The 13,366-nt window shown below is 44.9% G+C and overlaps 1 protein-coding gene across 1 annotated transcript in view; it reads right to left on the reverse strand.

The window, feature by feature from the left end:
- LOC120057527 (protocadherin-1-like) overlaps positions 1-6,591 on the reverse strand; it is an 82,362-nt gene extending 75,771 nt beyond the window's left edge. The window contains exons 1-2 of the mRNA XM_039006121.1: positions 5,794-6,591; positions 3,024-5,207 (exon numbers count right to left, since the gene is read on the reverse strand). Coding sequence (XP_038862049.1) covers positions 3,024-5,207; positions 5,794-6,591 — 2,982 coding nt within the window. The remainder of the gene's footprint in view (positions 1-3,023; positions 5,208-5,793) is intronic.
- Positions 6,592-13,366: the final 6,775 nt, after the last annotated feature.

Genomic DNA, 13,366 nt, shown 5'->3' on the forward strand with positions numbered 1-13,366 from the left:
ATGTACGTAGGCTCTTACGTCTTATGCCCATGTATAGGCAAGAAGTTGAACAGAGCATCGATTTCTGACATTTCACTTCCTGGTCAGGAAAAGTGCTGCAGAAGGAGTTCTGTTTCACTCAGAGAAATAATTCCAACGGTTTTAGAAACTAGAGAGTGTTTTCTATCCAATAATAATAATAATATGCATATTGTACGAGCAAGAATTGAGTACGAGGCCGTTTGAAATATGCACGATTTAACTGGCTACTCAATACTTTCCCTTGCAGCCCTCCTCCCCTTCATCTACATTGATTGAAGTGGATTTAACAAGTGACATCAATAAGGGATCATAGCTTTCACCTGGATTCACCTGGTCAGTCTACGTTCCTAATGTTTTGTACACTAAGGGTGTTTTTCAATATGCATACTACCCTGCTCCACATTCCCATGCTGTAAGTGCATTCTCCAAGGATGTTCTCTTGAGTACGTTCTTGTGAGGATAAGAGTGTGAAGAATGCATAAAACATTACATTTGTAAAGCACTCACACTCTCCCTACCTCTCGCTGCATCTCCCCATTCACTGAACCTTCTTCCAGCCAGGACAATGGCAACAATAGAGAAAAAACAACATATCACAAAGCAAATATTTTACTTCATAATTATCTAATAAGCTCTATGTGAATCGTAATAATCTAGCTAGCCAGCTAGTTAACCGTCACAAATTACCTAAAACGTATGTTATGCAAGTTAGATGTACATTATTCGTGGGTAGCTAGCTGCCAATTCTTAGTGGCTAGCTAGCTAGCCAGTTAGCGCTATTGATTTACTATGGACTTACCCATTCACTGAACCTTCTTCCAGCCAGGACAATCGCAATAGAGACGAAACAAGATATACACAAAGCAAAAGTTTAACTCAGCTAGCTATATGTGAATCATAATAATGTAGCTAACCATATAGTTTAACAGGCAAACAGGACCTAAAATTAATGGGTAGATTCTTCGTGGCTAGCTAGCTAGCTAATAATTCTTTGTGGCTATTTGGCTAGCTAACAGTAGTAGCTAGTCAGTTCGCCCTATTGACTTACTATGGGCTTGCAATTTACGCAAGTCCATAGCTATTGTAGGCAGGTATCAAGATAAAATATTGTAGTCAGGCATCATATGAGATGTGAATAGGCAACATATCATTCCGAAGTCTCTCACTTCAGCTCAAATAATGTCCGGCATTTTTTACTTGGTTGCGTCATTTTTCTGTGCATACTTTCTATTGAAGCTTGAATTGATGCATGCTGCAAAATATGTAGTACGCATTAGAGAAGTGCTAGCCGTGCTCCGTTTCGCATACTGTACTTTGATTTGGACATACTACGACACTCCCGTGCTCCAATTATCATGCTCAGAGCATGGCAGTATGCATTTTGAGAAACACCCTCCTACATCCAGTTATTGGAGCTAGGTCTAAAAAGAGAAGAGGTGAAACTGCCAGAGATATGAATATGTGCTGACAGCGAATGGTAGCACCAGTGTGTTTACATTCAGCACTGCCAAGAATCCTTGGGAAGCTCAGTTCTAGTCACAGACACCTGAGCACATCCCCACTGAAAATGTGAGTCATTGTTTAGACCAGCATGGTTGACTAGAGTAAGCTCTCCACTCCACATCTGTCACTCCAATAGGCAGCAACTTTATTATTTATTTTGGTCAATCTGTTCCTCCTGATGGGAGAGGGGATGCCATACATGAGGTAACATCTGCTGAGGTATGTCACATGAGTTTTAACATCTGTCCGTGTTTTTGCGGCACCTTTCCATCAACTCACACATGTTTTGAAACACTTTACACACTCATGCAGAGAAACACAAACAGAGAGAGGTGAGGAGGCTAGCTTGATGCACAGGTGCACACAACACAGACACTAGCAGTAGCATATAGCTAGATTAGACATTTATATCCTCAAATACAACCCAAACACAAAGCCCACCTGGAAATACAGACTTACTCACATAGACCCAAACATGCAAACCCACTGCAGGGCTACAGTTCATTGTCACTTTGCTCGTATATGCTGTCCATCACTGAGACAGTGGTGACTGTACACACTACTGACTCTCTTAACCCACAGGGGCTCGCAATTGTCCAAGCTGTCAGACAACATCTGCTGAAATTACCCACCAGGCACTAGCCAACCAGTGGTGACTGACTGGGTGCTGGAGATAAGCTTCCTTATCCTCAAAGTGTCCCACACATATTCAGAGCCCAGTCACCCATTTCTCCTGAAGAATAGGATAATTTCTTGAACATATTGTACCGCGCAGGTCAGGTTAAGCTAATAGACACTTGTAGATACACAGACACACACAAGGGCACACAATCAGTCATTCAAGCAAGCACGCATATATGCACAGAGACATGCAGACATACTCTCCCTAATTTATTTTTGCATTCTAATCCTCTCTGAGACTATTAATATTTCTGTTTCCATGGCAATGGTAGAAGGGTCAGAGCCAAGCCAAGTGAAGTGGAGTGCAGTGCAGTGAGAAGATAAGAGCATGTGACCTGTATGGACCACAGGGCGTGAGTTCAAGCAGAAGTGTAAGAGTAAGTCACTCAGACATGAACCTCGCCCTCTTCCTCACCTCCTCCGCTCACCAGCTAGATTAATGAATCCATGGGAAGAGGGGGAAGAGGGGGGAGAAGGAGAGGCAGACTCGTCTCCACCCCGGTAAAAGAGGAGTCCAAAAGCTGTTTCTTATTACTCCCATGTGCCCTTTCTCCCTCCAAGTGGATGGAAGTTTTCCTAATTACTAAAGCCTTTTTTAGTTACTGATTGTGTGTGTAAATCAGGCAATAAAAAGCAGGTAGCCAACAACATTCTGAAACGGCTGCTTGATTATTTTTGGGGTGGAATTTCCAACGTTAATGGCCCCCATCCATAGCCTTAAATATCACAGCCACTCCACTAACAACACACCACCTCCTACCATTGTCACAGGCAATTTAAACAAATCATTGTTTTGCTTTCGAAGCTCTGGCTCTTACCTGCTTGCTGTTGTACTTTGGCTGGCTGGCCTTGTAGCTATAATCCGAGTACTGGTCTGAGCCTGTTGAATTGTCGTCTCCTCCAGTCCCTACGAAGGTGTTGGTTGCAGGGAGGTCCTGGACTGCCTGGTGCTTCTGGGAGGCCGAGGGAGACTGGGCCTGCAGCTGGATGGATGGTAGGGGAGAGTTGGAGCGGTAGTGTCTGCCAAGGTCAGGGCTGCCTGGGGGGTATGTCAGGGGCAGGTGGATCCTGGGGCTGTCGTTGACCCCATCCAGGTTGAACTTGAGACTCTTCTGGAGACTGACCTCCTCCTCCTCTCCCAAGGGCTTAGGGGACTTGGAGGGCTTTCCTTTCCTGCCCCTCTTGCCTTTGCCATTCTTTGGCCCCTGCTTGGGGGCGTAAAGGTCCTTGTTCTCCTTCTTGCCAGCCTGGTAGCCGCTCTTCGTCTCCCGCTGAATGCGGTGGCGGATAAACACCACCACTACGATCACCATGACAACGCCCGCCACTCCCGCCAGGCTTCCGTACACAATGTTACTGCGCTGGGCCGCCAGGCCGTAGTCAGGGTCACCAGCAATGTCTGTCTCCAGAGGGGTGTAGAGACTGTGTCCCACCAGTGCTTCCACCAGGCTGATGTTAGCAATGGTCTCATTGACGTAGATGTGCACCATGGCAGTGGCGTGGCGTGCGGGTTTGCCCGCATCACTCACCCTCACCACCAGGCGATGGAGCCCACCATGTTTCCGGGTCAGCTCCTTGGCCAGGGTGATTTCCCCAGTAGTGGAGGAGATGCTGAAGAGTTCATAAGGGTTTCCTCCAGTGATGCTGAAGACCATTTCTGCATTGGGCCCAGTGTCCAGGTCTTCAGCCTCCACTAGCTCCACACGGCTTTCTGGGGTAGCTAGAGGGGACAGGAGTCTGAAGGAGGAGTTGGAGGGCTTGGTGACCACAGGATCATTGTCGTTTTCATCCAGGACATTGATGGTAACGCCTACATAGGAGGACCTGGGAGGCTCTCCCCCGTCTACGGCCTTCAGACGGAAGGTGTAGCTGCTCTCCTTCTCCCGGTCAAAGGAGATGCTGGACAGGATGGTTCCTGTTCCATTCTGAATCACAAACTTCCCTCCGTCTGGCTCCACAGAGAGCTGCACTCTGGCGTTCTCTCCCTGATCCATATCCAGCACAGTCACCATGCCAACGGCACTGAGTGGGGGCATGTTCTCCAGAACAGAGAAGCTGTAGCCACTTAGCATGAACTTGGGGTCGTTGTCATTGCGGTCCAGCACCTTGACCACGACCGTGGCTGTTCCTCTGTGACTGGGAGAACCTTTATCGGACGCAGTGACCCGGAACTCATAGCGTTCTTTATGCTCTCTGTCCAGTGAGCTCCGTGCCCTCACCTCTCCTGAATCGGGGTCAATCTCAAACAGGCCCCTGGTAGATGTGTCTGCTACGATGCTATAGACCAACTCTGCGTTAGTTCCGCTATCAGCGTCCGTGGCAACCACGTCCACAACCTTGTCCCCTGGCTGGTTCTCCTCTGCAAACGCAACCTCAAACAGGGTTGGGGAAAACACTGGGGAGTTGTCGTTAACATCAGTCACCTGCACCTTCAATGAGTTAGTACTGGAAAGAGCTGGGTTGCCAGAGTCAACAGCCACAATCTCCACACGGTATTCCCTGACCCTCTCATAGTCCAAGGGGGTTGTAGTCTGCAGAAAGTACTTCCTCTTGTTAGTGGACGAGTCACTAGCCGGGCGCAGTTGGAAGGGCACGTCCCCCGCCACCACACAGGTGACCACTGCATTCTCCCCCTCGTCCCTGTCAGACACCTGGACGAGGGCCACCGCCGTGCCCACTGGCATGTCCTCTGATATGTTGGCCACACCGTCACTGTGGATCACCAGGCCGATCCCACGGATCTCCACAGCAGGGGAATTGTCGTTCTGGTCAGTCACCTGGATTGTCACAAAGGTCTTGGAGCTTTTGGGTTGGGGACCTTTGTCTCTGGCCACTACGTAGAATGTCAAATCGCTGATTTCTTCCCGATCCAAGGGCCCTTTGACATAGATGATGCCATTGGAGCGATCAATTCTCAGGAGTTTTGGCACTGGGTCTAATGCCTGGTGTAGTGTGTATTCTATCTCTCCATTGGGGCCCATGTCAGAGTCATTGGCTTTCACCTGCAATCAGAGACAAGGGATTAGGTTAGAGGTTGGGATCAGGGTAAGAATTCAGGGATTATGTTAGCATATGGAGGTATGGGTAAGGGGTTTAGGTTTACAGCCCAATGTCATTGAAGTTAGTTTACAGCAAGAGGCCAATAAGCAAGGGAGTCTAAATGTGCATATTATAAACATATCTTGCCATAATATGAAAACACACCATCCTAGCTTCAGAGAGACACATGTGTAATGAAAATAAATGTACACTGAGGGTTTATTTGACTTAAAAACTGTCAACCAAAATACCCGCTCGGGAAGAAACTTTATTGAGTGGGCTAATTGTTCAAAAAACGTTCAATAAATTGGCCAAGCTTTGCTGCTTTTGGCAGCAGTTCAATAAGACTACACTGTGAAATTGCAAATTCAGTAACTTCATTCAGGCATTTCATCATGGTAAAAATCTAGAAACCCAGCACCGCATGTTGGACCCTAATGAGTTGTGGATATAAAACACTTTATCTTCTCACGGTCAAAGTTGTATCCAATCTATAAAGTAGAGTACACAACACCTTGATCACTCTGCAATATTAAAATAATGTTTTACCTGCAAAACAGAGTGTCCCACAGGGCTGTTTTCTGAAACCTCTGCCTCGTACGTGGCCTTCTCAAACTTCGGAGCATTGTCGTTAGCATCAGCAACCACCACTCTCAGCAAGGCACTGCTATAGCGCTGGGGGTTACCTCCGTCCACAGCTTTGATTGTCAGGTCATACGAGTCTTTGAGCTCCCGGTCCAGACTGCCCAGGACGATGAGCTGGGGCAGCTTCTCCCCCCTGTCTTCCGCCACTTGCAGGCCGAAGAGCGTCGCCGCGTCTGGCCCAGCGGTGAGGGCGTAGTCGGCCACCCCGTTCCTCTCTGAGTCCCTGTCTGTGGCCAGGGGGATGGAGAACAGAGCGCCCAAGTGGGTGTTTTCTGGGACAGAGATGGTGAGCACGGGGGAGGGGAACTGTGGCGTGTTGTCGTTGATGTCCTGGACCTCGATGCGGCCCTCAATGAGCCTGGGGCTCTGGTTGTGGATTAGGTCTGTGACGGACACTTCGAACTCCAGGAAGCAGGGCTTGCCCCTGACAATACTGCGGCAGTCCCTCAGTGTCTCCCTGTCTATGGGGATCTCTGTGGTGAAGATGTCCCCTGTCTTCCCATCCACACGCAGGTACGGAGAGCCCACCTCCAGCTTGTACAAGTGACCAGAGTCTGGCAGGCCCTGGTCTGATGCCAGGCTGCCTATCAGCGTGCTGGGGGGCTGCTCCTCCTGGACCCGGTAGAGGATACCAGCCTCAGCCCAACCACAGCAGTCCAACACCAGGACCCACAAAAGAACTGCTCCCAAGTGCAGTTCCATGAAGTCCGTCACCAGATTACCTGCCAGCAAAAAAAATAAAAAAATAAAATAACACATTAAAGATGAAAAACTATACTTGGGCTTAAGGTTTATCGGTTATGTTGAATGTGCTCTGAAACAACATAGTTAATCAACAGCCATAGTTATACATACAGTATGTATATATACACTGAGTGTACAAAACATTAAGAACAATTTTGGAATATTGAGTTGCACTCCCCGCCCTTTTGCCCTCAGAACAGCCTCAATTCATCGTGGCATGGACTCTACAAGGTGTCAAAAGCATTCCACAGTGATGCTGGCCCATTTAAACTCCAATGCTTCTCACAGTTATGTCAAGTTGGCTGGGTGTCCTTTGGGTGGTGGACTGTTCTTGATACACACGGGAAACTGTTGATACTATATATATATAGTATCTTCGTTGGTGTTTAATTAAGATGTTTTATAATTCTAGGGATTTTAACGTAAGTGAAAAAAATGTATTCTCCCAGGTATGTGAAAATAATGTTTCTTCTGCAATGACAATACAAGGAACGATTCATCATATGTGGCATATTTACCAAAAACAAGCTCTCCACAGTGGAGTAGATAATATCCTTGTTAAGAGAGCAAGGATTATCTTTCCCCTGTCAACAGGACAAAACCCAGGAAACATGAACAATAAGCATAACATGTTTCTCCCAAGGACCAGTTTTGCCATGCTTGAAAAGCAATGGTTCAGATGGTGGAGATTTTCTCCACCGACTTAGTGACTTACAGGGAATTTATAAAGCAATGAGCACCCAATCTTCTATTTTGAAAGGAACAATTTAACAAATAGGGATGATAATGTCATTCATCTAAATGTGGCATCGTGTAACAACAGTTCGGCATGTTGGGTGATTTCCCCTCCTTATTTCTGCCACATTAATTAAAACCAAATTGAGCTTTTGCAGCAGTTTGTAACTGTTTTCATTCACTAAAACAAATCTTCAGCACAGTGCTGAGGATATTCAAAACGGCAACAGCCAGTATTGAAAACTTGTTTAAGCGCTACGATGAATATATATATTTTTTAAAGAATTGATTTCCAGACAGAGTTACACAGAAGATAAAGTGAGAGAGGCCCAGTGTGCATTACGGCAGCTGTATAATCCAATGCAGAGCCTCAAAGACCTAGTACAGTGCCATGGTTCAAGGTTGAGCCTCCTAGACATCATTAAATGTGTATAGAAGCAGCTTGTGGATGCAACACCACAAAAAAACACTGTTGAACAAACCATACAGTATGTTACGAAACCTTGACGATATGATATAAAGACAAGACTGAAAATGCATCATCTGACTGATCTAATACTAGAGAGGTCTGACCCACCTAAGGCTCCAGCTGCAGCACCCAGAGTCTCCCAGAGGCAGCAGCACACCAGTGTTTGGCTTCATGTTGAACATGTTGCTGATCTGTAACCTGGCCTACGCCTTATCAGAAAATACAGCTTTACTTTTGAGCAGATGAGATCTCCATCCGACTCTGCTGTTATGGGCTAATTTACACACTGTAATGTTCATGTTTGATTTCTAACCTGCTACGCCACCCCATTAATCACTACCCGCTAGTTTAGCGTCTGCTTTGATCCATATTCCCCAAGCTAAAGAATTCACTATTTTTCAGACTGCAAATGATTTTAGACTTTAATTATTTAATGTGTGAGAAGAGTTCTCGCTGTAACTTGAGAGGATGAGACAGTTCATTGGGGTGGTTTAAATAGTTGTAATGCTCCAGCACACTTCCTTATAGCCTTTGCATGCTGATGTATGTATGTATGTATGTATGTATGTATGTATGTATGTATGTATGTATGTATGTATGTATGTATGTATGTATGTATGTATGTATGTATGTATGTATGTATGTATGTATGTATGTATGTATGTATGTATGTATGTATGTATGTGTAACGACTTTCCTCTTCTTCTGAGGAAGAGTAAGAGATATCGGACCAATGTGCAGCGTGGTAAGTTCCCATTTTAATATATAAAACTGAACACTACAAAAATACAAAATAACAACGTGAATGAACAAACGAAAATCGAAACAGTCCCATATGGTACAGACACAGGAAACAACCACCCACAAAACACAAAGGAAAACAGGCTACCTAAATATGGCTCTCAATCAGAGACAATAACTGACACCTGCCTCTGATTGAGAACCATACTAGGCCAAACACATAGAAATAGAACAACAGAACAAAACATAGAAAAACAACATAGAATGCCCACCCCAACTCACGCTCTGACCAAACTAAAATAAAGACATAAAAAAGGAACTAAGGTCAGAACGTGACAGTATGTATGTATGTATGTATGTATGTATGTATGTATGTATGCACAGCACCAGTCAAAAGTTTGAACACACTTACTCATTCAACGGTTTTTATTAATTTTTACAATTTTCTACATTGTACAATAATGGTGAAGACATCAAAACTATGAAATAATACATGTAGTAACAAAAAAAGTGTTAAACAAATTAAAATAGATTATAGATTTTACATTCTTCAAAGTAGCCACCCTTTGCCTTGATGACAGATTTTCACACTCTTGGCATTCTCTCAACCAGCTTCATGAGGTGGTCACATGGAATGCATTTCAATTAAAAGGTGTGCCTTGTTAAAAGTTAATGGAATGTGGAATGTCTTTCCTTATTAATGCATTTGACCAAGTCCAGATTATGGCAAGAACAGCTCAAATAAGCAAAGAGAAATGACAGTCCAGCATTACTGTAAGATGTGAAAGTCAGTCATTCTGGGAAATGTAAAGAACTTTGAACGTTTCTTCAAGTGCAGTCCAAAAAAACATTAAGCACTATGATGAAACTGGCTCTCATGAGGACCGACACAGGAAAGGAAGACAGAGCTGCCTCTGCTGCAGAGGATAAATTCATTAAAGTTAACTGCACCTCAGATTGCTGCCCAAATAAATGCTTCACAGAGTTCAAGTAACAAACACATCTCAACATCAACTGTTCAGAGGAGACTGCGTGAATCAGGCCTTCATGGTTGAATTGCTGCAAAGAAACCAATACTAAAGGAAACCAATGAGAAAAAGAGACTTGTTTGGGTCAAGAAACACGAGCAATGGACATTAGACCGGTGGAAATCTGCCCTTCAGTGAAATGAGTCCAAATTAGAAATGTTTGGTTCCAACCGCCGTGCCTTTGTGAGATGCAGAGTAGGTGAACGGATTATCTCCGCTTGTGTGGATCCCACCGTGAAGCATGGAGGAAGAGGTGTTATGGTGTGGGGGTGCTTTGCTGGGTACACGGTTTGTGATTTATTTAGAATTCAAGGCACACTTAACCAGCATGGCTACCACAGCATTCTGCAGCGATATGCCATCCCATCTAGTTTGTGTTTAGTGGGACTATCATTTGTTTTTCAACAGGACAATGACCCTAAACACACCTCCAGGCTGTGTAGGGGTTATTTGACCAAGAATGAGAGTGATGGAGTGCTGCATCAGATTACTTGGCCGCCACAATCACCCGACCTCAACCCAATTTAGATGGTTTGGGATGAGTTGGACCGCAGGGTGAAGGAAAAGCAGCCAACAAGTGCTCAGCATATGTGGGAACTCCTTCAAGACTGTTGGAAAAGCATTCCAGGTGAAGCTGGTTGAGAGATTGCGAAGCGTGTGCAAAGCTGTCATCAAAGCAAAGGGTGGCTACTTTGAAGAATCTAAAATCTAAAATCGATTTTTTTTTGGATTACTACATGATTCCATATGTGTTATTTCATAGTTTTGATGTCTTCACTATTATTCTACAATGTAGAAAATAGTAAAAATTAAAGAAAAACCCTTGAATGAGTAGGTGTGAACAAACGTTTGACTGCTATTGTATGTTAGTATGTAAACTCAGCAAAAAAAGAAACGTCCCTTTTTCAGTACCCTGTCTTTCAAAGATAATTCGGAAAAATCCAAATAACTTCAAAGATCTTCATTGTAAAGGGTTTAAACACTGTTTCCCATGCTTGTTCAATGAACCATAAACAATGAATGAACATGCACCTGTGGAACGGTCGTTAAGACACTAACAGCTTACAGACGGTAGGCAATTAAGGTCACAGTTCTGAAAACTTAGGACACTAAAGAGGCCTTTCTACTGACTCTGAAAAACATCAAAAGAAAGATTCCCAGGGTCCGTGCTCATCTGCGTGAACGTGCCTTAGGCATGCTGCAAGGAGGCATGAGGACTGCAGATGTGGCCAGGGCAATAAATTGCAATGTCCGTACTGTGAGTTGCCTAAGGCAGTGCTACAGGGAGACAGGACGGACAGCTGATCGTCCTCGCAGTGGCAGACCACGTGTAACAACACCTGCACAGGATCGGTACATCTGAACTTCACACCTGCAGGACAGGTCAGGATGGCAACAACAACTGGCGAGTTACACCAGGAACACACACCCTCCATCAGTGCTCAGACTGTCCGCAATAGGCTGAGAGAGGCTGGACTGATGGCTTGTAGGTCTGTTGTAAGGCAGGTCCTCACCAGACATCACCGGCAACAACGTCGACTATGGGCACAAACCCAGCCGTCGCTGGACCAGACAGGACTGGCAAAAAGTGATCTTCACTGACGAGTCGCGGTTTTGTCAAGGGTGATGGTCGGATTTGCATTTATCGTCGAAGGAATGAGCGTTACACCGAGGCGTGTACTCTGGAGCGGGATCAATTTGGAGGTGGAGGGTCCATCATGGTCTGGGGCGGTGTGTCACAGCATCATTGGACTGGCACAAACCCAGCCGTCGCTGGACCAGACAGGACTGGCAAAAAGGGATCTTCACTGACGAGTCGCGGTTTTGTCAAGGGTGATGGTCGGATTTGCATTTATCGTCGAAGGAATGAGCGTTACACCGAGGCGTGTACTCTGGAGCGGGATCGATTTGGAGGTGGAGGGTCCATCATGGTCTGGGGCGGTGTGTCACAGCATCATTGGACTGAGCTTGTTATCATTGCAGGCAATCTCAACGCTGTGGGTTACAGGGAAGACATCCTCCTCCCTCATGTGGTACCCTTCCTGCAGGCTCATCCTGACATGACCCTCAAGCATGACAATGCCACCAACCATACTGCTCGTTCTGTGCGTGATTTCCTGCAAGACAGGAATGTCAGTGTTTTGCCATGGCCAGCAAAGAGCCCGGATCTCAATCCCATTGAGGACGTCTGGGACCTGTTGGATCGGAGTGTGACAGCTAGGGCCATTCCCCCCAGAAATGTCCGGGAACTTGCAGGTGCCTTGGAAGAGTGAGGTAACATCTCACAGCAAGAACTGGCAAATCTGGTGCAGTCCATGAGGAGGAGATGCACTGCAGTACTTAATGCAGCTGGTGGCCACGCCAGATACTGACTGTTACTTTTGATTTTGAACCCCCGTTTGTTCAGGGACACATTATTCCATTTCTGTTAGTCACATGTCTGTGGAAGTTATTCAGTTTATGTATCAGTTGTTGAATCTTGTTATATTCATACAAATATTTACACGTTAAGTTTGCTGAAAATAAACGCAGTTGACAGTGAGAGGATGTTTTTTGTGAGTGTGTGTGTGTGGGGGGGGGGGGGGGGGGGTCTCGACCTGAAATACCCAAAAGTCCCCATAAGGATAGTAAAACAAGGACAATTCTTCCTCATGGAGACATTTCCCACATCCCCACAAGAACAAGGCTTTAAGCTTAGCGGTTGGGTTAGAATTAGGGGTTAGAGTTAGGTTTAGGGGTCAAGGTTAGGGTTAAGGTTAGGGAAAATAGGATTTTGAATGGAAATAAATGTTACTCTGTGACCCCACAAGAATAGAAAAAGTGTGTGTACAGTATGTGGGTGAGTGTGTGCGTGTGTGTGTCAAAAAGCATGCGTGAACAAATTTAGCGATCCTATAGCTGCATATATTTTTGGCCGTAGGCCAGTATTTTTCTGCTCCTCTTTGCACGCAACAATGTTCCAAAGCAGAGCAAAGCAAATACATGTTAAAACTAAACAGCAAAACATGAGCATGTCTAGAATTCCAATTAGAAATCCAATTCCTTTGAATCCGTTAAGATTGGAAGTGCACGTTATTGATGCACTAATTGCTTAGTTATTGATGTGTCCTTTTTACATTTGCAGGGCAGCCTCCAGTCGATGTGGCTTGAATGATAGCATGTGAAGTAAAAGCATGTTTAAAGAGTACATCATAAAGCACCGTTTTTTTGAAAACCTAAGACTACAGCTACATAGAAACTAAACATGTTGCCATCTATTAAAATTTTATAAATAAACTAAATTGGAGGAGATCAGAGAATACATTACTTTTCCAGCCTATAGACCTGTTAATGTGATGAGCTTGTGGTGACAAACATATGGAGACAAATAAACGTATTGACACAATGACAGCTAGTTAACCCAGAGCACATTATCACCCTCATCCTCCATGTCCACCATTGATGAGGAAGACAGTCATCAAGTTCAACAGCAATGATCCATAACAATATCTCCTTTGAAATTGTTGCTTTACAAAGGAGCATGATGAAAGCAGCATTGGACTGCAGTACTGTACTGACTTGCGTGAAAACAATTCAAAAGCTTCTCAGATGACATACAGTATCTAAAACAGATCCCAAGAGATCCTAAATACTAAAGGGAAAAAAAGGTACCACTCACTCAGTTAGGCTAATCATATAAAACTCACTCCCAATAAGTGTCATATGGCCCTTCAGGAGTCTCCATACAGTGAATGAATGTCTCTCAGAGGTTCTTTAAAAT

This window comes from Salvelinus namaycush, chromosome 12 (assembly GCF_016432855.1).
Source record: "Salvelinus namaycush isolate Seneca chromosome 12, SaNama_1.0, whole genome shotgun sequence".
Lineage (NCBI taxonomy): Eukaryota > Metazoa > Chordata > Actinopteri > Salmoniformes > Salmonidae > Salvelinus > Salvelinus namaycush.